We start from the raw sequence: 21,243 nt of genomic DNA on the forward strand, positions 1-21,243 counted from the left end.
TGACCTTGGTGAGTTACATAAATTCTCAGTGGCTCAGTTTACTCACCTGTAAGATGAAGACAGCAAGAATACCAGCTTTGAGGTTGTTGTAAGGATAAAGCGAGTTAATAGATACGAAGCACTTATAATGGTGCCCTGTACCCCACAAATATTATTTGGCTTCTGATTTTTGGCATCAGGGAGCCAGGAAAACCTTTTTTTTAGCTTGGCTTATTTTTTAACTTTCCATTTGATATAGTTTCACTGAACAGTGACTAGAATAGTACAAAGGACTTCTGATGCCTTTTTCTCAGATTCACCTGTTGGTAGTATCTTGTCCCATTTGCTTTATCATTTCTGTGTGTTCATGTACATGTGCTCGCCTGTGCACTCTCTACACATAAACAGTTTCTGCAAACCATCTGACAGTCATTTGTAGACATCATATTCCTTTATCCAAAAGTATTTAGTGTATGTTTCTAAGAACACAGACTTTCTCTTGTATAACCCAAGACACTTATCTACATTAGGAACTATAACATCGATAATAATACTACTATCTGATTCATGATACAGATCAAAATTTTACCAATTGTCCCAATAATATCCTTTACAGACTTTGTTTTTGTTGTTCAGATCTGAGATCTAACCCTAGACCACACACTGTAGCCTGTTTCCAGTTATTTAGTCTGTCATCATCTTGACTTTTTTTTTAAGAATACAGGCTACCTTTTGGGGGGGTGGTGAGATTTTTCTTGAGTAATCTTCACGCCCAACATGGGGCTTAAACTCAACCCTGAGATCAAGTCACACGCTCCACCAACCCAGCCAGCCAGATACCGCAGGCCCCTATTCTGTAGCATGGTCCTCAGTCTAGGTTTGTTTTGTATTTCCCCATGGTTAAATCCAGATAATGTATTTTTGGCAGGAATATTGCCGAGTGTTATTTATGATCAGGACATCATATCAGGAGGCATATGTCAGATTGTCCTATTCTTGGTGATGGTAATTGTGATTACTTGTTTAAGGTTTTGTTCGCTTATAATTTGTGAGGAGATACTTTGAGACGATGTAAATATTCCATTCCTCATCAAACTCTCACCCACTAGTTTTAGTACACATTGGTAATTCTTGGCGGAATCAATTGCTGTGATGGTGGTAAAATGGTGATTTTCTTTTTTTTTTTTATTTATTTTTTTTTTATTTGACAGAGAGAGATCACAAGTAGGTAGAGAGGCAGGTAGAGGGGGAGGGGGAAGCAGGCTCCCTGCTGAGCAGAGAGGCCGATGTGGGGCTCGATCCCAGGACCCTGAGATCATGACCTGAGCCGAAGGCAGAGGCTTAACCCACTGAGCCACCCAGGCGCCCCAAAATGGTGATTTTCTAATTCTATCATTCCTTCTATGTCTATTAATTATTATTCTGCTGGAAGGGAGAACTTTCCCTTCCCTCTTCCCCCATTTAATTATTTATATTAGAATGGACTCTCAGGCTATTTCATTCCATAAATATTCTGGTAATTAATATCATCATCCTATTTTTGATAAATTTGATGCTCAGACTGTCCCAGATTTGGCCAGTGGGAATATGTTCAAACTGGCTCCTGTGTCCTTTTAACTTGTGTCAGTCACTTGAGTGCTTTCTTGCTTTTTATGGCAGCCAGGCTCATTGTCTGTTTTTCCTGCCCCAGCTTTACAGCCCCAGTTCCTCTTACTAGAGAAGGAACAATGTTTGCTTCCCTGTCTAGGAGACTGCTGAGGTAGTCTCCTGTCCAAAGGCGCCAGTCGGCTCTCCTCCTGTCTGCTCTTTAGGCAGATGCACCCCAGAAGGGATGGGCCTTCGTCCTATCCCACAGCCCTGCTCTGCGTGGCGTGGAGAGAAGGCTGCTGCGTGTTAGGGCCCTAATGTGATTGCCCTCTATGTGAGCGCCCAGGAAGACATAGCCGTCAGCTCTCTTCCTTGTGGTTTTCAAGTAGTGATGGGCTATAAAAAAAATAAAAAAATAAAAAAATAAAAAAAAACAAAGGAGGTGGAGGTGGGCATCTAAAAAACCTCATAAAAATGAAACTGGGTCCTATGGCTACATCCCTGTTCTATTAACATGTGTTTATCTAGAATACTTACGGCTCACTCAGCAGCCCAAGGCTGTTTATGGCATATGATTCATAGTGGCATAAAGAGCAAGGCCTGTCCCAGACAGACATGCTTGAAATAGACCTTTCTCTTCTCCAGCCCATCACCTGTGGTCATGTATTTATTTGTCAGCTTTGGTGACAAAGCACTTCAGGTTGTCCCCAACACCAGGGGCTGTCACCTATAGCTCCTTCAGCTAGACTTACTCCTCTTTACTAGGCAGGCAGCTAAATTTGTGGTATTGATTACAAGTCCCATTCAGAGAGCAATTAGGAAGAAAAGCCTAACATGGCAGCACCTCTACTGGGAGACCACTGATTGAAGGCGGTGGGGGTGGAGGGCAGGCGGGCAGGGGTCCTCCCTGTTACAGGGAATTCCAGATTCCTTAGAGGAATCTGTTGAGTGAGGGTGCTATGTGCTTAGAAGCTCAGTGGTCCAGATGGTATTTGCGGACTGGCTTTCTCTTCTCCCCTTTTCCTTCACGTTTAGCCTAAGAACTAGAATGTCTTTATCAGTCTGGTCAGGGGTTGGCTCTGGCGGTAGGAGCCCAGGTGTTGACTAGGATGCTGGCTAATCTAATCTGTTGAGCTGGCAGGAGACACACAGGTCTGGCTCTCATTAGACTATATGCTACTGATTTCAGGTGAAGAGTTTTCCAGCCTGAGATTAGAGATTGTGCAGTAACAGCAGCTTGCCACTTTAGGAGTCCTTGGGCGAGTGGACGTGGGAGAAGGCGCTGCTGGTCTGGACCTGAGGGTGTAGGGACTGCTCCCCTCCCCTGTCCCCCGTGCAGAATGGTCCGGCTGCACGAATGCTGGTCAGTCAGGCCTAGGCATGGAGTCATGTTTGGGAAGGAGGGGCCTGGCCATCAGGCTGTGAGACGATGCAGGAGACACGGGCGTCCATGCAGTTGCTGGCGCCCGCTCAGAGAAGGACCTGGAAAGGGACTCCTGTGGCTGCTTTTACAGTTGTGACCTCCACAGCAAAAGAGGACATGTGGGTTCCCCGTGGCAAGATAAGGACCAGTCTGGCATCTCACGGAGTTCTGTTACTCAGCCAAGCGGTGGTGAAGAGCGCGGAGAGCCAGGCCACACAGGGAGGAGGGGTGCTTCCGAGCTTCCTGTGACCGCGGCAGAGAGACTCCGGGTCAGCACAGAGTGTGACGGGCAGGTTTGCTTAATTGCAGGCACCCCAGAGCTCAGCCCAGCGGAGCGGAAGGAGCTGGAGAACAAGCTGAAGGAGCGGGAGGAATTCCTAATTCCCATTTACCATCAGGTAGCCGTGCAGTTTGCTGACTTGCACGACACACCGGGGCGGATGCAGGAGAAGGGTGTTATTAACGTAAGTACGGTGGCTGCCACTTCTTCTGACATGTCAGAGCCCTGCGAGCGGCGGGCATGTGTCTCCTGCACACTGGCTCCCAAGCAGAAAGCTGTTAGGGGTGGGTTAAAACAGCTGGTGCAAATCAAACCATTTTCAGGTTTTTTTTGGAGAGACTTTTCCCTTTTTTGTGTATCTGTTATCCCAAAACAATTTCTGATTTACATGACTCTGGACTCCTCAGAAGGCAAGTTCCATTTCACTGGTGGGAGACTGCGTCTCATGACCCTCGTCTGGGAACAGCTGCTCCGGTGGTCGTCAGGCTGTGGACCCGGTGCCCGGGTTCCAGCAGCAGTCAAGTCACATTGGATCTGTGTGCAAGTTGTTGGAGCCATTCTGCTCCAGACCAGTTCCACACTGTCTCATCTCAGGCACATGTGGAGCTCACATTAGGCCCTTGGCCGTGTGCAGTGCTCTGGGTGGGGGACTGTAGCTCTGAGCTGGGGAGACAGCGGCAGGTGCTACAGTCCTGGCCAGTGTCAAGCCTCTGAGGTCTTGCTAAAGAATAGGTTTTTGTGCCTGTGGAGCTCCCTCTGGAGTGGGCACTGAGCAGGGATTAGGGCTGAGGTGACTAAGCTTATTCTTATCTGAACATAGGATATCCTGGACTGGAAAACATCCCGTACCTTCTTCTACTGGCGACTAAGGCGTCTCCTGCTGGAGGACCTGGTGAAAAAGAAAATCCACAATGCCAACCCAGAGCTGACCGATGGCCAGATCCAGGCCATGTTACGGCGCTGGTTTGTGGAGGTGGAAGGAACTGTGAAGGTAGGTAGATGCCTTTGTGCTCTGCTCCTTACCCCAACCTGAGGATCCCTAGGCCTCTAAAGGCAGAAGTGGAAGGGAAGCCTATAGGCTTGAGCCCTGCTTCCTCCCCACACAGTGAGTGAGCTTGTCCCTGGTGCTCTGGCTCCAGGACTGAGAATGGGTCTGAGCCCCGGTTGACCAGATACCAGCATTTGCCCCTGGAATTATAGGCTACACGACACAGTCCATGAGAGGATGGGAAGAAGGAGTTGGAACTTTTATTTCTCTGTTTACTTGCACTAAGAAAAAGAAATGGACCTTTATTGGTGTTATTATATGGGTTAAAAGTAAATCATACATGTCATATATTTATTTTATCAGAATATTGGTTCTGTGTGCCGGAACGGTCTTTTCCTGATGGCTGTTCTGATCAGAACATTGGGTGCCTCTTGGGTTAGCGCGCTGAGGGAGTGAGGGAGGGCGGGCCCTCCAGCCTCTTCCTGCAAAGCGTTGCTTGATGTCTCTGCTGACTGTCCTCAAAAAGGAACTCCCAAGATCTGCCGTCATTGTTAAAGCCAGTGAATCTGGGTGCTTCTAAGATTCACCTCTGTGTTAAGCCTCCCCACTTCTTTACGACTGAAAAGCTTCTTTAGATAAATATTTCAGATGTGCAGCGGGCAAGCGCAGCCTTATGTGACACCTGGTTCAGGTTAAGGTCAGTCTGTGGCATCATAATTGAGTGAGACAATTTTGTCAGTGGCTACCGGCAGCTTCTAGTGGAAGTTGGCATTGAAAGTCACGCAAGTGTAAAATAAGAGGTTGTTCTCCAGTTAAGAGTGGCTGGCTAGGTAAATGGAGTGTGTGTGTGTGTGGCCAGGAGAGACCCGCACCGCCTTCCTACCACATTAGTCAGTAATGGACGCGCACGGCCTCAATAAGGACAAGGATGAGGAGAAGGAGTAGCTTCTCTCCGAGCATGAAGTGAGTGGCTCGGCCCTTCAGTGGTTCCTTAGCATCCCGGAGCCAGGGGACCTTGCGTCCGGAGAAGCGGGTCCTTGCCATCTCGAAGAGATGGAGAACAGTGGGCTATGTACGCACAGACTCCAGCTGGGAGTCAGTGCTGGAGACAGCCCCAGCCCCCGAGGGCAGGCGGAGGCTGCCTGAAGCCCTGGGAACCAGCCCTACCCAGGCACTAAGGCTATCCCCTCCCTCCCATCCACAGAAGACCATATTCTCTTGAGCTCTTTAGTCCAGGAGGACAGCCGAGGAGGAAGGGCAGTGATACTAGGATGTGGCTTTGAAACCTCCTTCCATATTCTGCAGGCTCAGCAGGATGAGTGGAGCGCGGGGTGGCTGATAAGATCTGTAGCGCCCTTGAGAGAAGAAGTGTTGCACAGTTCACAAGCCATCGGTGCGGCCTCTGCAGGGCCGGCACAGAGGCAGCTCCATACGGGGGACCGGCTGCAAACCTTAAAAATGTCACACACACACACACACACACACACACACACACACACACACACATTGGTTCTTAAAACAGTGATAGATACTGTGCACGGGGTCTCAAGTGCAAACACCGGCAGAGTCTGGACCTTGGCTTTACACCAGGAAGTGACCCTCTGATCCTCACCACGGTTACTAGCAGGGAAAGGTGTTTGGTGACAGGGGTCTATGAGCCATGCTGTGTGTTTTGTCCCAGAAAATTTGTGTTTTTTCTTTTTTAAATCTTAATCCTGAAGAAAGAGATTGAGGGACAGGAAATTTGAAGACACTGCGATGGTCTGTAACTTAGCAGGGCAAATCTTTCGTTTCCCATAGAGGAATCTGTTCCCAAAAGTCACAAGACTCTGTTGGAACCCACTGGGACAGTCCTGTTGTAGGAAATCGTAAGGTTTATGGTTCAGGGCTTCACTGCAGACGGAAGCAGAGCATCACTGCAGCTCGCCGGAAACGGTACCAAGAACTTGGGTTTAAGTCGGGTCATAGGAACGCGGTGTGCATCTGTTGTGTGGGTAGGTTCTTGGTCTCGATTCTCAGACCCACAGTCTGAGTATGTGGTATTTCAAAGACTGATTTCCCCACCAAGCCTCAGTAGTAACAACTGAGATGAAAACTCTGCGTGGCGTGGGGCCTAGAGCAGAACGTGGTGTTCAGAATCTCACGAACATGGCACATCCCAGCCTGGCCGGCTTGGACATGATATTTATTTAAGCCTCATCCTTTCCTCTGTAAAATAGAGAAAATGTTTCACGGGATTCAGTGAGTTTTAAATGACATGATAAAGAAGGCATGGAAGCTGATGCCTAGCACTCAGTAGACACTCAAATGATGCCCGTTTGCTCCTCTCAGCTCAGTTTACCCTCTGACGTGTGCTGGGCTGAGCTAAGAGCTACATATGTGTGACTTCATGATTGTGGCGGGAACTGTGAGCATGGTCCATTCTCAGTACGTGTCCTCTGATGTGGCTCGCTCTGACTTGCCCACAGTCTGGGGTGCCAGCATGTTCTTACGATCCAGACCCTTCACCCTTCACTCTTACTCTGGATTTCCAAACGAGATGGTTGGTGAGTGGAGGACCTTGTAAGGATGACAGAGGAAAAATCACCATTGATAGGGTTGTTGGATTTCCCCGGTCCCCAAAACCCGGCCTCAAGCTACCCTGGACAGGTCTTATACACCAGACTTCTAATTTCAGGCCTGGGAAAGAGGAGGAAAGGCAGAACCTGGAAAACATTTTTTGGCCCTGGGTGGGGCTGAGACTGGAGCCAGCTGAGGAGACGGGGTCTGCAGGCCACCCCAGCCCACATGGCTGTTTGCTGTTTTACTCCAAAGCCTCAGAAAAAAAAATCACATTGCTGGAGGGGTCTCTAGCTAGCCCCCAAGATGAGTTATTTACAGGGCATGGTAATCGGGACTCACATCCATCAGACTGTGCCCTGGCCACTCTCTGGCCCTCCTTGTACACTGAATAAGGAGGACTTAACAGCTATCCAATACTTTGAAAGGAAACTTTCTAAACAGGTCATTTAGATTTTGTGCGATAGACTAATTACTACATACAATTAGTGAAATGGTGTAGTGCCTGAGATATTTATCCACTGATGCAGAGAAAGATAAAGCATCCACTGAACATGTATTGTAAGGCCAACATTGTGATGTTTAACTATCAATACTTTATTGGTATTAGAATGTTCTGATTGGGAGGAGTGTGAGGCAGGTGACTTATGAGCCCAGGCCTGTCATGAGATTAGCAGCCCAGCATCTCACACTGGCTTTTAAAATCCACACTGGAACGCTTGGAATAATCAGCCATGATTTTATAATTTTAAGGAAGAAAATGATGGGTTGGCCCGTCCTTCCGGATGGCTGGAATGATGAGTTTTACATCTCTGTTCTAGGAGGGCAGACAAGGACCTGTAGCCTCCCTAACTCCGTGGTTGGGAGCCTTGCTGTTCCCAGTGCATGCGGTTAGGCCACGGCAGTACCTGAAACCCTCCCAGGCCCGTTAGGAAAACCCCGTGGCACCATGGATGCTTCCATTTGTTTGTTCTCGCTCCAGGTGCTGTCAACTAGGAGTTGTGACCCCTTCGCCTTGGTGTACTACGCCGTGAGGGAAACTTTACTGAGGTTTGGCTCGGTGGCTGTCATCCAGTTGTCCTATTTTGAGCAAACAGCAGATCTTTCATACGTGGGGCCATGTTTTCAAAGAGGAGATTTTAGAGCAACAATTCCAAAACTTGGAATGTGTTTCCTTAATCCTGTCTAGGAACTTTTAAAATGTTTAATTTAAACACCTAGCATATTCTGTGGCTGCGGGAGGGGAAGGCAGAAGAGTTTTCTCTAGAGGGTAACTGACTTTCCAGCATTGTGTCTGAGCGCTGTTAGAAGCAGGCATCTCGTTAGCTAATACATTACACCAATCAAGGAGAGTTATCTTAAGCCACAATTAATCTGCTCCCTGGCATATGTTGATAGGAAAGCATCATGCTGTTTCTTAATTAAAAGCAAACGGATTAAAAATGATTAATAAGAGTATTAAATATTCTCCTAAACTAAAGGCTTTGGGATTCTTGGGTAAGTCTAGTTTTGTTTTTTTTTCCCCATTCTGAAACCCAAGAAGCATTCACTATTTTTTCCAACCCCCAAAATCTGCATAAGTGAGGGCATGTGCGTAAGTCCTCAACCTGTGGAGAAGTCTAAATCACCGATGACAAAGTTGGAAGGGTCCGAGTTTGGTGGCAGCGGGTCAGAGGACCAGTGTGTCCAGTCCATAGCGGGGTGCACACATGCTGGGGTGCCAGAGAGAAGACCACCGCATTGTGGGGAAAACATCACCACCCCCCGACTTTGTCCATAGAGATTGACGTAGCACCTCTTTTCCTCCAGAACCAGACGCTTCCCTGCCCTTTGCCATGGGGACAGTGGCACAGTCCTGACTGGGGCTGGGGCTGACACCCGCTTGGCCATCCCACCCTGATGAGAAGAGCCCATCTCCGTAGCCACTACTCCAAACAGAGCGGCCGTGTTGGGGGCCAGAAAGAGAACTGCATACCAGAACTAGGAAGGGTGCGCTGCTGACCCTTAATCCTGGGCTCCTTAATCCTTCAACCGTGAAAGACTGCGTTAAGAATTTCTCAAACTGTGGAAGTCAATCACATGACGTAGTAAGCGAGGAGTCACAGCTAACTCCCCAGCTAAGTCAGAGATGAGCAAGTGAGAGTCTGCGAGAAAGCATTCTTTTTGAAGGCATGAAACAGAAAACCGCACCCGGCTTCCCTTGACGGGTGTGAAGAAGACAATGTCCACCCCCCTACCCCACCCTCACACCCCCACCCCACCCCCATGCCTCCCGGATCCTGAAGTGACAGCCATGGCTCAGGCGCCTTGCTTGTGTACAGGTTTCCTGAGCCACAGCTCAAACCTCAAAGCCTCTGAGAGTCCCTAATGCACCCACCTATTAAATTACAGCGCCCAGCTCATTGTCATTCTGACTTTGACTTCGTTAGTGATAACGGAGAAGGATAGCACACCTTTAAATGACGAGCTTTGTGTTTAATTACCCAAACAAAATGACATAAATATGAATGAGCCCTAATGGTGGTACTTGGTTTTCCGGAAACCATTAACAAAACGATTCCTAAATGATTTGTAAAGAAAATGAGAGGAGAAGAGAGCAAGGAGAAGGCTATTAGGTTTCTAACACACTCCTGAATTATTATGTAGTCAACTACCTAGGAAATACTCAGCTAAATGATCTCGAAAAAAAGGAGGCACAAGGTGGTTTGTTGAGACTTTCAGGGTTACAGACGCCTTGCCCCTTTGGAATATTCTCACAGAAAGTAAAATGGGGGGTCGGTTTCTGACCTCCTAGCTCTCCCCTAGCAGCAAGACCTCCCCCTCCATGCCTTGTTGACACTTCCCCAACCAGACAACTCCTCTGCCAGCCTGGCAGGGCCTATTAGACTTACATTTTAAGAGCTCCTCAGAAAAGACACATTTCTTTTTTTTTTTTTAAGTTTTTATTTATTGAGAGTGCATATACAAGTGGGGGTCATGCAGGAGGGAGAGAGAGACCCTCAAGCAGGTTCTGCGCCAAGCCTGGAGCTGGGTGCCAGGCTCGATCTCACGACCCTGAGATCATGACGTGAGCAGAAATCAAGTGTGGAGGGGTTCCCAGGTGGTTCAGTAGGTTAAGCCTCTGCCTTCAGCTCTGGTCCTGGGATTGAGCCCCACAGCGGGCTCCTGGCTCAGCAGGAAGCCTGCTTCTCCCTTTCCCACTCCCCCTACTTGTGCTCTCTCTCTCACCATGTCTCTGTCAAATAAATAAATAAAATCTTAAGAAAAAAAAAAAGGAATCAAGAGTTGATGCTCAACCAACTGAGCCACCCGGGCACTCCTTAATTTTTCCTTTAAACACGTGTTGATTTTAAACTCTATACCCACATGGGTCTTGAACTCACAACCACAAGATCAAGAGTCACACGCTCTACTATCTGAGCCAGGCAGGCACGCCTCAATCAGCACTTCACTAAATAATCTGGGCTTTTAACTGTTTCTCTCAAGTCCATCAGCTTATTACATTCTCTCAGCCTTTGTGGAATAGGTAGAGCCCTGGAATGATGGGACCTGAGTCAGACTATGAGCACGGATGCCTCCAGGGGCCCAAGAGGCATCTAGAACCAGAAGAAGGAAAGAGAATGAGGACAGCTCCTGTCCTGAGGCCTCTTTCCACTACAATGCCAGCTAGAGTGGAGATCCATGACCAACTATTTTACAGTGAGCAAGCTGTTGGAGTGAACTTTCCAGATCGTGAACAATCAGGGTGTCCGGCCTGGCCTGGCCCCTGGTGTTTGACCAAGAGTCGTCTGTTTGCAGGCCTATGTGTGGGACAATAACAAGGATCTGGTGGAGTGGCTGGAGAAACAGCTGACCGAGGAAGACGGCGTTCGCTCAGTAATCGAGGAGAACATCAAATACATCAGCAGAGACTATGTCCTCAAGCAGATCCGCAGGTGAGACCCGCAGTGGGGGACTTCTGTAGGAGAAATTGGGCTCGCTTCCTTGGAAGGAGCAAAGATTTAAGAACAAAACATGAGATGGTACCTTACAATCTTTGTGGGTTTTTTCTGTTTGGGACCACTATAGTTGACCGTCTGATAAAAATAGAGCCTGAAACACCGTTCTTTGTCAGCTCCTGGTCTCTAGGGCACTTAGTAATCTCTGCTAGATGAAGGCTTAGTTCACTGTGCCCAGCTATTAGCTCCAAGTGCAGATCTTCAGACTGGATGAAGGATTCTGTGAGAAAAGCTGATGCCATGGCAGCATTGTGGGAAACTACCTCCTCCCTTCCTGAGCCAAGAGTTTTCAGTATTCTCCTTCCAATGGGGGGTGGAGGCAGCCGGGGACATTTGTAAATGTCAGTGCAGAAGACAAGTCTCTACCCTGATCGACCCATTATTTACAGCTTACCCCATTTGCTTTATCACTTGAATGTGCTTGCTTTCCCACAGATCCATGCTCCCATATACCTGCTAAGGATAAGTCACATAGATCATGGCCATCATGGCCCTTTACCCCAAATATTAAAGTGTGTATTTGCTAATATGGATATTCTCTTATATAACCACAGTAGGATCGATTTTAGTAAATTTAACATTCATAGAAGTTTTTGGTTTTGTTTTTCTGAGAGAGAGCAGAGGAGAGGTAGAGGAGGAGGAGAAAGAGAATCCCAGGCAGGATCCACGCTCAGCACAGAACTCCGTGTGGGGCTTGCTCTCACGACCTGAGCCACTGAGCCACCCGGGTGCCCCAACATTGATAGAAGCTTATATCTAATACACCATTTTTCTTAAAGGTTGTATTCATTCATTTGAGAGAGAGAGAGAGCATGAGCAGGGGGAGAGGCAGAAGGATAACCAGAACCCCCGCTGAGCTGGGAGCCCGATGCGGGACTCAATCCCAGGACCCTGAGATCATGACCTGAGCTGAAGGCAGGCACTTAATGACTGAGCCACCCAGGCACCCTTTATCCACCATTTGTAAAACATTGCTCGTTTTGATTTTGTCTGATGTTTTCTCATGATTAGCTTCAGGTTATACGTTCTCCATGGAATAGTACATACGTGAAGTGGCCTTCACGGGGTACCACATGCAGAGACAGCCTGTCATCTGCCCTTCCTGATGTTAGGATCACCTGGTCGAGGCGTTACTCATTTTCTCCACTGCATCATTACCGATTTCCCCCATTGCGCCTAATAAGCAGTCAGTCTCTGGGGACACGCTTGAAGGCCATGCAGATCTCCTGTTCCTCATCAGGATTTCCACCCAGATCTAGCATCCAAGGAGGGCTCTTGTCTGATCCAGTCTTTACAGCGAGGTTGCAGAAGGATAACTTTCCAACTCTGTGTCCTCCCCAGTCCTCACTCCAGCTCTCCTGTAAGCAAAAAGTCTTCTGTCTTCCTCCATTCATGTAGGTATTCATTAATCTACACCAATAATTTCTATTTTTTTAATAATTTGCAATTCATTATTACACTCTCTTCGGTGCCCAAAATGTCCCAGATTTAGCCAGTGGAAGCACCTTTGTGCTGGTTCCAATTTCTTTGTGACATGCCCCCACTGCTTTTGTTGTTGTTTTGTTTTTAAGTAATTCCTTACTTTCTGACGTAGCAAAACGTGTCAGGTCCATCTCGTACTTGCGTTGCTGCTGGGGACTTTTTTCACATAGGAAGACAAATCAGGTGTGGTGGGAGCCAAAATGTCAGCATGTAGTCCGACAGTTCATAAGCTCCCCTCATCTAGACACTGCTGGCTCTTTCTTCACCATCCCCTCTCTTCCTCTCCAGCTTGGTGCAGGCCAATCCCGAGGTTGCCATGGACTCCATCGTCCACATGACTCAGCACATCTCACCCACACAGCGAGCAGAAATCGTGCGGATCCTCTCCACGATGGACTCCCCTTCAACGTAGAAAGAGCCTCCTGCCCATTCCCGCCCTGCCTCTGGAGAAAAGGGCTAGAGCTGCCTCTTCCAGCTGAAACCACTCTAATGAGAAGGCAAAGGAGACCCAGCACGGAATCCAAGTGGCATTTTGCTTCCCCTTGAACGTTTTCAGGTTACGCATGACATACTGGGATATAGGGTCACAAAGCCCCCAGCGGTCACACCCATCCCATTCAGTATTTATTACCTTGTCTGTGACTACAGCCCTCTGTCCCTGCCAGAACCTGCAAAGGCAATGAAGGGTACAAGCCTGTACCATGAGGTCTCACTACACAAAAGCAGGACTGCTGCTCCTGGCCTGACAGCTCCTGGGCCCCAGCCCGGGGAGGTGGGAGTTGTAGTCAGGCAGGCAGCAGCCCTCCCTCACCCCTGCCCCAGGAGCCTGCAGCCACAGGCAGCAGAGGAGGGCTGGGCCCAGGAGGAAGCCTCAAGTCCCATCTTTTTTTTACCTTCACGTTCAGCCCGGTACGCACTAGGAGAGGAATAGTTCCCGGTTTCATCACACCAAGGTACCTGTTTCTTCTTCGTGGAGTGTGAAATCTGCAAGGTCCTTGGGACCTCAAAGATGAGGGCAAAACCCTGATCCAGGAGGAAGACCAAGTCACTGTTGTTGATTTAGGGGCCTCAACTGTGGGTTTGATTCTCAGAACAAATGGAAAGATGGTTGACCGACCACTACCTTGCATGTCCCTGCGAACCCAGCTGTTGCACCCGCTGGGAGCCTCGTGGGAGGTCCAGCAGACTGAGCGGGGCCAAAGCGGAGCCTGGGGGATGGCCCTCTCCATTGCCAATAAGTAGTTATTCATGCCACAGGGGTGTGGGCTGGATAGTCTCTCTTTTTTAGGACTTGGAAGGTTATTATAACTTAACTGTGAAGCCTGGAGCTTTGATCGTTACAAACGGTTACTAGTGCCTACAGAGTCACTCAGCTCTATATCCGGGGCATCTCTCCCAGCAGCGGACATCCCTCTTCCCTCTGGGTCTCGTCTCTTCCTGGGGTGTCCGCAAGCAGCAGGCACAGCTGGTCTCCCCACAGCTGCTGAAAGGAACCCTGGTGACCTCTCTGCTCTTAGCACCAGGGACTGGCCTTCCCCAGTGTGAGCAGGCTTCCAGGGAACAGAGAACCCACATGACCTTAAGATCATCTACAACTCCGTCGTGGTGCTGCTGTCTTCCGGGCTCACTGGGCCCTTCCTGGCCAGCGGCAGGGGCCTCTGCACCAGTGGTGGAGAGAGTTTATTTTCAACAACCCATTTACTGGAGGAGGAAAGAGTTTATGGATTCCCCCGTGGTGTCCCTAAAGCCAGAGTGGCAGGTGATCAGGGCTGGTGTAGCCTCCAGTTCTCACGGTGCAGCTAATTGCACGTGTCCCTGATGACCAAGGAGGGAATGAATCACTAGGACATTTTAGTGCGGTGGTACGAATACTTTTGTACACGCTACAGTTTTGAGCCTTAACACTAGAGTCTGCGCACAATGAGCCCCGCCCCCCTTCCTTGGGAAGCGCTTGTGCAGGTGGCCCCCAGAGCGGGCTGCGTCCCTGGCGGCCCGCTGGCGCACAGAGCCTCGGTCAGGGGCCCTGGTGCAAGGTGCCAGCGTTCAGCACCACCAGAGAGGGCAGGAAAAGGCGGGAACCACGTTCAGTCCCGAAAGAGGCATCCACTCCTGCTAGTATCACCTTAAGTAAAAACTGGATTGGCCTTTGATTTTTTTCCATAATTAGTAAAATTCCACAAACCCCTCTGTTTGCCCTGGTGTTTCTCCAGAGGCAGGTGGGTCACACTCGGTTTACCTCTCCCCCTTGACCAGATGATGACGCAGTAAGTGAATACGGTTCCTCTCTCGAAGCCTGCACGGCCTACTCCCCCGTCCCCAGAGCGCCTCCCTGTGGGTCTTCCCCTGGACAGAGCTTTGTCATACAGAGCAGCGGGGAAGAGCCACAGACCGTGAGCCATCAGAGAGCCCCCAGCCCATTCCGTGCACAAGGTTACTGAGCTCGGAGGAGTAGAAATGATGTACTGACCAAGACTTGCTTGAGCTGAGATGGCCATAGTCCCTTCGTTCACAAAGCAGCCTTCACTGGTCTCATTGAGACTCGACGGACACATACCCTGATGAGCAAGGAGCATCAGTCAAATGTATTCTTTTCACATTTTGTTGAAATAAACGTCCACATTTGTAGAAGAGTCACTGTTTGTCATTTCAGCCCATGCCCAGCTACCTCGTCCGTGTTCCACTGAGCAGGGGAGCTTTCAGCAGGGGTAGGGGGAGTGTCTGTCCTGCTGCTGCAAGTGGAGCCCTTCCGGGGACAGGATGGCACACATGCAACGCTCCTGCAAAGTGATGTTCAGAGACTTGGGGGCTTTTCAGATAACAACCCCTGGATGTTCTCAGAAGGAACCTCTTGGTTTGCACGATTTTGTGGGGTTTTCTGGGCCAGCTGAATAGCGAACCATTTTCAGAGCTCACCTCAAGCCAGTTTTATGGGAATGTTATGGATTCTCTTACTAATTTAGCTGCTTAATGGATTCTGAATGCTAACTTTGGGCACAAAAAGGCACTAGGGGCAGGGATCTCTTACTTGTGTGCCTTCAACCCCCTGCCTCAGTTTCTGTCTGTAAATCCATGTGGTTGAAGCAAAGAACAAAACACCAATCCCCCCAACATTTGCAAAGAAAGGCAGGAGCCACAAGACAGCGGGGAAGGGCGGCATTGGCCTTTGCTGAGTATTAAGCTCGGAATGATCTGTCAGTCTCCTGGAGATGTTTAGCAAAGGGTCTTTTTTCCTAAAATAAAATGTATTTTAAATATATTTTACATATATTTATTTTATATGTATATATACTTATGTTGTAAATATACATCCATTTGACTCACCCTAAGGTGAATGTTCTTAGAGTAATAAGGGATACCCGAGGGAAAATTACTCTTTGCTGCCAGATGTCGTATTCCTTGGGCAGGGAGTCCCAGTCGGCATAGAAGCCGTGGGCCGCCTTCCCTCCTCCCTAAGCAGGCAGAGGAGAACCAGATCCCAGGATGTGAACTTGAAGTGTCCCTGCTCTCAGCCCACACCCGTTGGTGGTTCTGGGGAAGGTCAGCAAGACAAATGGGGAAAGATTCTGCTCCTGCCTCCGGGGACTTTCCTGACACATACAGTGCTTTCTTCTGTTGGGGAGTGACTTCCTTTTCAACGAAAGAAAATTTAACACCACCACTGGTATTACCAGGATAATAAGTAAAGTTAGAACAGCAGGGATTCCATGATCAACCGACAAACATGGACAGGGTGATGAATACAAGTGCCTAATTACCATCAGAGGGACGCCGCGTTCTGTGCTCCCTCCAAAGTGCAAGGCTTGGTGAGAGGCCTAGAGAAGAACTGACCTGGGAGGCGAACTCAAATGCTGGCTCCTTGGCTGGCTCCTCCCAGGCCAAAAGCTGAGCCCACCTGATCCATACAGTGAGGCAGAAAGCGATAAGGGCCACATGAATGGTACAGACAATTAAGGGCTGAAGCCTCCTGGCAGAGAATGGTTTCCAGATGGAAAAGGAAGGCAAGGCCAAGGAAGAAGACATGTCCCGGAGAGAGTGGAGAGCCTTTGGTTGATTTGGGAGCATGGAAAGACTGGGTACAAAAATTTAGAAAGCAGCCCAACAGAATGAAAAGACCACCCCCATGTGTGCTGAGAAATCTAGCTTCAAGTGCGGCTCCATGTGTGTGGTCAGTGAGCTGGGGTCACCTAGGGTAGTCAGCCAGGCCACCCCGGGAGGCATAGAGATAATAAGCAACTGTCAGCTGTTTTCAATACTTCAGATTCCTGGTGTGCCGCAGGCAGCTAAGTCTCACCATGCCATTGTCTTTCTGATGACAGTTTTGCCAACCCAGCTAGTACTGGCTACTGCCTGCTTGCCAGAAGTTCCAAGAGACAGTTAATGATAAAAAAAATAATGGGAACAGGACATCTTCATAAATGCAGTAGGCAAAATCTTCAAAAACAAGATTCCCTGAGGTGAGGGCAGGGGAGCGAGGCACAAGGGGGATGGGGTGGGAGAGGATAATGGTGTCTCAGCTCTGAGAGGACCTGGAACCACCCAGTGGGTTCTACCCATTTGGGACCATAAGGAGAGGAAATAGACTGGAGCTCAGAGATGGCAGAATGATGGGTCTAATCCCAAACATGCTTACCTACGACTGGTCTGGAGTAAGCAGGAAGGATTGGGGTAAGAAGGGACAAAGGACGACAGACATCCAGGCCCTAACTTGGGAAAAAGCTAACAATACTCTTGTCCATGCTAACAGAGGTGGGTATCTTCAGAGCCACTTAAAAGAGCACTTAAAAGACTTTGGAATAAGCCCGAGCCAGGTTCAAATATCTGGTCTCTCATTCCTGTTCTCTGGAAAAGTTCCTGCCTCCTTAATCTGTGAAAAATGGATAATAACAAAGAGCTCAAAGGGGTTTTTGAAAAATTACCTTAACACAAATCAAGAGATGTACATTAGTAGCAAATTCTCGATATATGTTAGGGTTCTCCATGTTCTAACCCTCCCTCATGCCCATAAGATACAGGATCAGTCATCACTCTAGAGTATCTTCCTCATAAAGCTTTCAAGGAACCATCCTCCTTACCTGAGCAGAAATCTAGGGATTGTCTCCAGACACTAGTTACATGGACACAATGCAAAAGTGTCATTGAGGACTGCTCTGGTCTGAATGTCCCCAAAATTGGATGTGTTGAAATCCTAGCCCCTGCCAGTGATCTATATTAGAAGTCAGGGCTTTTGGGTGGTGAGTAAGTCAAGGTTGAAGCCTTCATGAATAGGATTTTGCCTTCTAAAAGGATCCAGACAGATCCCTTCCCTTTTTCATCATGTGAAGAGACAACATGAAGTCAGGGACCCCAGGAGAGAGCCCCCACCTGACCATGCTGGCATTCTAGTCTCAGACTTCCATTCTGTTGTGGCAGTCCAAATGGACAGAGACAAAACAAACAAACAAACAAACAAACAAAAAAAAACCCACCACAACAGTGCTGCTGTTAACAAACCTAAACATGTGGAAGCAACTGGATATGGAGGGAATGTACCGCAACATAATAAAGGACATAGATGATAAGCCCGCAGCTAACACCAAACTCAACAATGTAAAGCTGAAAGCTTTTTTCCTAAGATCGAAGATTAAGGATGAGGATGTCCCTTCTTGCCACTTCTGTTCAACATAGTACTGGAAGTCCTAGCCAGATCAATGAGGCAAGAAAGAAAATGCATCTAAATTGGAAAGGAAGAAGTAAATGGGGAAAGAAAGAGTAAAATTCCGTTTGCAGATGACATAATATATACATACATACACACACACACATATATATGAGCACACCCATATATAAGGAATGCTAAAGACTCAACCAAAAAATTGTTAGAATAATGAGTTCAGGGGCGCTTGGGTGGCTCAGTGGGTTAAAGCCTCTGCCTTAAGCTCAGGTCATGATCCCACGGTCCTGGGATTGAGCCCCACATCAGGCTCTCTGCTCAGCAGAGAGCCTGCTTCCCCCTCTCTCTCTGGCTGCCTCTCTGCCTACTTGTGATCTCTGTCAAATAAATAAATAAAAATCTTAAAAAAAAAAAAAAAAGAATAGTTCAGTAAAGTTGAGGATATAAAATTAACATACAAAAATCAGTTGCATTTCTATACACTAATAAACTATTAGAGAAATAAAATCCCATTTGTGAGTGAATAAAAAAAAAATACCTAGGAATAAATTTTACTGGAGGAGTAAACTCTTTCAGTGTATGAAAGACACATACACTGAAAACTATAAGACACTGATGAAAGAAATTGAAGAAGACACAAATAAATGGAAAGATAATACATGTTCATTGACTGGAAGAAGTAGTATTGTTAAAATATCCATACTACCCAAAGCAATCTACAGATTCAGGGCAGTCCCTATCAAAATATTCTACCAAAATGGTATTTCTCAGAGAAATGGAATAATTCTAAAATTTGCATGGAACCTCAATAGACCCCAAATAGCCAAAGTAAAATATTGAAAAAGAAGAATGAAGCTAGAGGCATCATACTGCCCAATTTCCAACTTTATTACAAAGTTGCAATCATCAAAACATTATGGCATTGTCATAAAAACGGATACGTAGATCAATAAAGAGCCCAGAAACAATCCCAGGCATATGAGATCAATTAGTTTACAACAAAGGAGCCCAGAATATAGAGGGGGAAATGATAGTCTCTTCAATAAATGGTGTTGGGAAAACTAGATAGCCACATGCAAAAAAATTAAAACAGACCCTTATACCATACAAAAAGAAAAATCAACTCAAAATGGGTTAAAAACTTGAGTGTAAAACCTGAAACCATAAACTCCTAGAAGAAAACATAGGTGCTAAGCTCCTTGATATCAGTCCTGACAATGATTTTTTTAATTTTACACCAAAAGCAAAGGCAACAAAAGCAAAAATAAACAAGTGGGACTACATCAAATTAACATGCTTCTGCACAGCAAAGGAAACCATCAACAAAATGAATGAAAGGGCAACGTATGGGGGAAAGAAAATATTTGCAAATCATCCATCTGATAAAGGGTTAATATCCTCAATATATAAAGAACACATAACCACTCAGTAGCAAGATAAACAATCTGATTAAATAAAGAGGGACCGAATAGACATTTTTCCAAAGATGACCAACAAATGGTCAACAAGTACCTGAAAGTGGGTTTATTTTTCATCATCAGGGAGATACAAATCAGAATCACAGTGAGATATCACCTCACACTGGTCAGAATGTCTAAAATCCAAAACAAGAGATAAGTGTTGAGGAGAATGTGGGGAAAAAAAGGAACACTGTGCACTGTTGGTGAGAATGTAAATTGGTGCAGCACTATGGAATACTGCATGCAGTTTCCTTAAAGATTTAAAAATAGAACTATCATGTGATCCACTAATCCCACTTCTAGGTATATATCCAAAGGAAATGAAAACAATGTTGATGAGATATCTGTACTCCCTCATTTATTACAGAATTATTCACAATAGCCACCATACGGAAACAAGCTGAGTGTCCATCAGCAGATGAACAGATAATGAAGATGTGAGATACACACATATACCATGGAATATTATTCAGTCATGACAAAGGAGGGAATCCTGCCATTTGTGACAACACAGATGGACTTTAAGGACATTATTGCTATGTGAAATAAGCCAAAGAGACAAATAAGCCAGAGACACAAATACTGTGTAGTATCCCTTGTATGTGGACTCTTAAAAAAAAAAATCTCAAACTCATACAAAGAGGGGAAAAAAGTGATTGCCAGGGGCTTGGTGGGAGTGGTAGGAAAGGGAGAGGTTGGGAAAGGAGTACAAACTTACAGCGATAAAATGAATAAGGTCTGGAGATCTAGGGTATAACATGGTGACTACAGTTGGTAACACTGTATTGCATAATGGAAATGTGTTAATATGGTAGAAATTGTGTACACACACACACACACACACACACATAGAATAGTGAGGTGATGGATGTGTTAATTGACTAAACAGAAGGAATCCTTTCACGATGTGTGTAGCATATCACCACAATATACACTTTAAATGTCTTACAATTTTGTATGTCAATTATGCCTCAATAAAGCCAATTTTTAAAAAAATGATACCAAGAGTGAGGTGCTATAACAAACCTAAAAATGTAGAAGTAGCTTTGAAAGAGTTTGGAAGTTTGGAGGAAAAGCCTACATTGCCCTGAACAGACCTTTAAATGTGTTTTGGGTGAGGGCTCAGAGGAGGAAGAGAACCAGAGAAAAAGCCTCTATCTTCTTAGAGAATCGTAAGCGATGGCGAACTGAATGTTGATAGAAATACGGATGCTAAAGGTCATTCTGAAGAAGAGTCTAACACAAATGAGGAATGTGTTATTGGAAACAGGAGGAAGGGTGATCCTTGTTAAAAAGTGGCAAAGAACTTGGTTGAACTGGATTCATGTTCTTGTGTTTTGTGGAAGGTAGAACTTGCGAGCAATAAAATTGTATATTTGGTTGAAGCTGTTTCTAAGCCAAACTTTGGCTGACCATCAGGTGACTGGCTGACCATTAGTCACAGGGTGATACCTATGAAGCTAGACTTAAAAATAAGAATGAGTGGGGCACCTGGTTGGCTCAGTCAGAGGCGCATGCAACTTGATCTTGGGCTATGTGTTCAAGCCTCACATTGAGTAAAAAAATTACTTTTATTTATTTTTATTTTTTAATTTGAGATTTTATTTATTTATTTGACAAAGAGAGAGAGAGATCACAAGTAGGCAGAGAGGCAGGCAGAGAGAGAGGGGGAAGTAGACTCCCTGCTGAGCAGAGAGCCCGACATGGGGCTTGATCCCAGGACCCTGAGTTCATGACCTGAGCCGAAGGCAGCGGCTTAACCCACTGAGCCACCCAGGTGTCCCTAAAAATTACTTTTAAAATAAATTTTAAGGGTGCCTGGGTGGCTCAGTGGGTT

General features: G+C 46.8%; 1 protein-coding gene across 2 annotated transcripts in view; it reads left to right on the top strand.

Annotated features, from left to right (window-relative positions):
• The window catches only part of ACACA (acetyl-CoA carboxylase alpha), a 202,836-nt gene extending 188,547 nt beyond the window's left edge, over positions 1-14,289 (top strand). For both annotated transcript variants that reach the window (XM_032843244.1, XM_032843243.1), the window contains exons 48-51: positions 3,299-3,453; positions 4,090-4,260; positions 10,615-10,751; positions 12,585-14,289. In XM_032843244.1, coding sequence (XP_032699135.1) covers positions 3,299-3,453; positions 4,090-4,260; positions 10,615-10,751; positions 12,585-12,708 — 587 coding nt within the window. In that variant the 3' untranslated portion in view covers positions 12,709-14,289. The remainder of the gene's footprint in view (positions 1-3,298; positions 3,454-4,089; positions 4,261-10,614; positions 10,752-12,584) is intronic.
• The last annotated feature ends 6,954 nt before the right edge of the window (positions 14,290-21,243 follow it).

Source organism: Lontra canadensis, unplaced genomic scaffold, assembly GCF_010015895.1.
Source record: "Lontra canadensis isolate GAN:19392208 unplaced genomic scaffold, GSC_riverotter_1.0 scaffold137, whole genome shotgun sequence".
Taxonomy (NCBI): Eukaryota; Metazoa; Chordata; class Mammalia; order Carnivora; family Mustelidae; genus Lontra; species Lontra canadensis.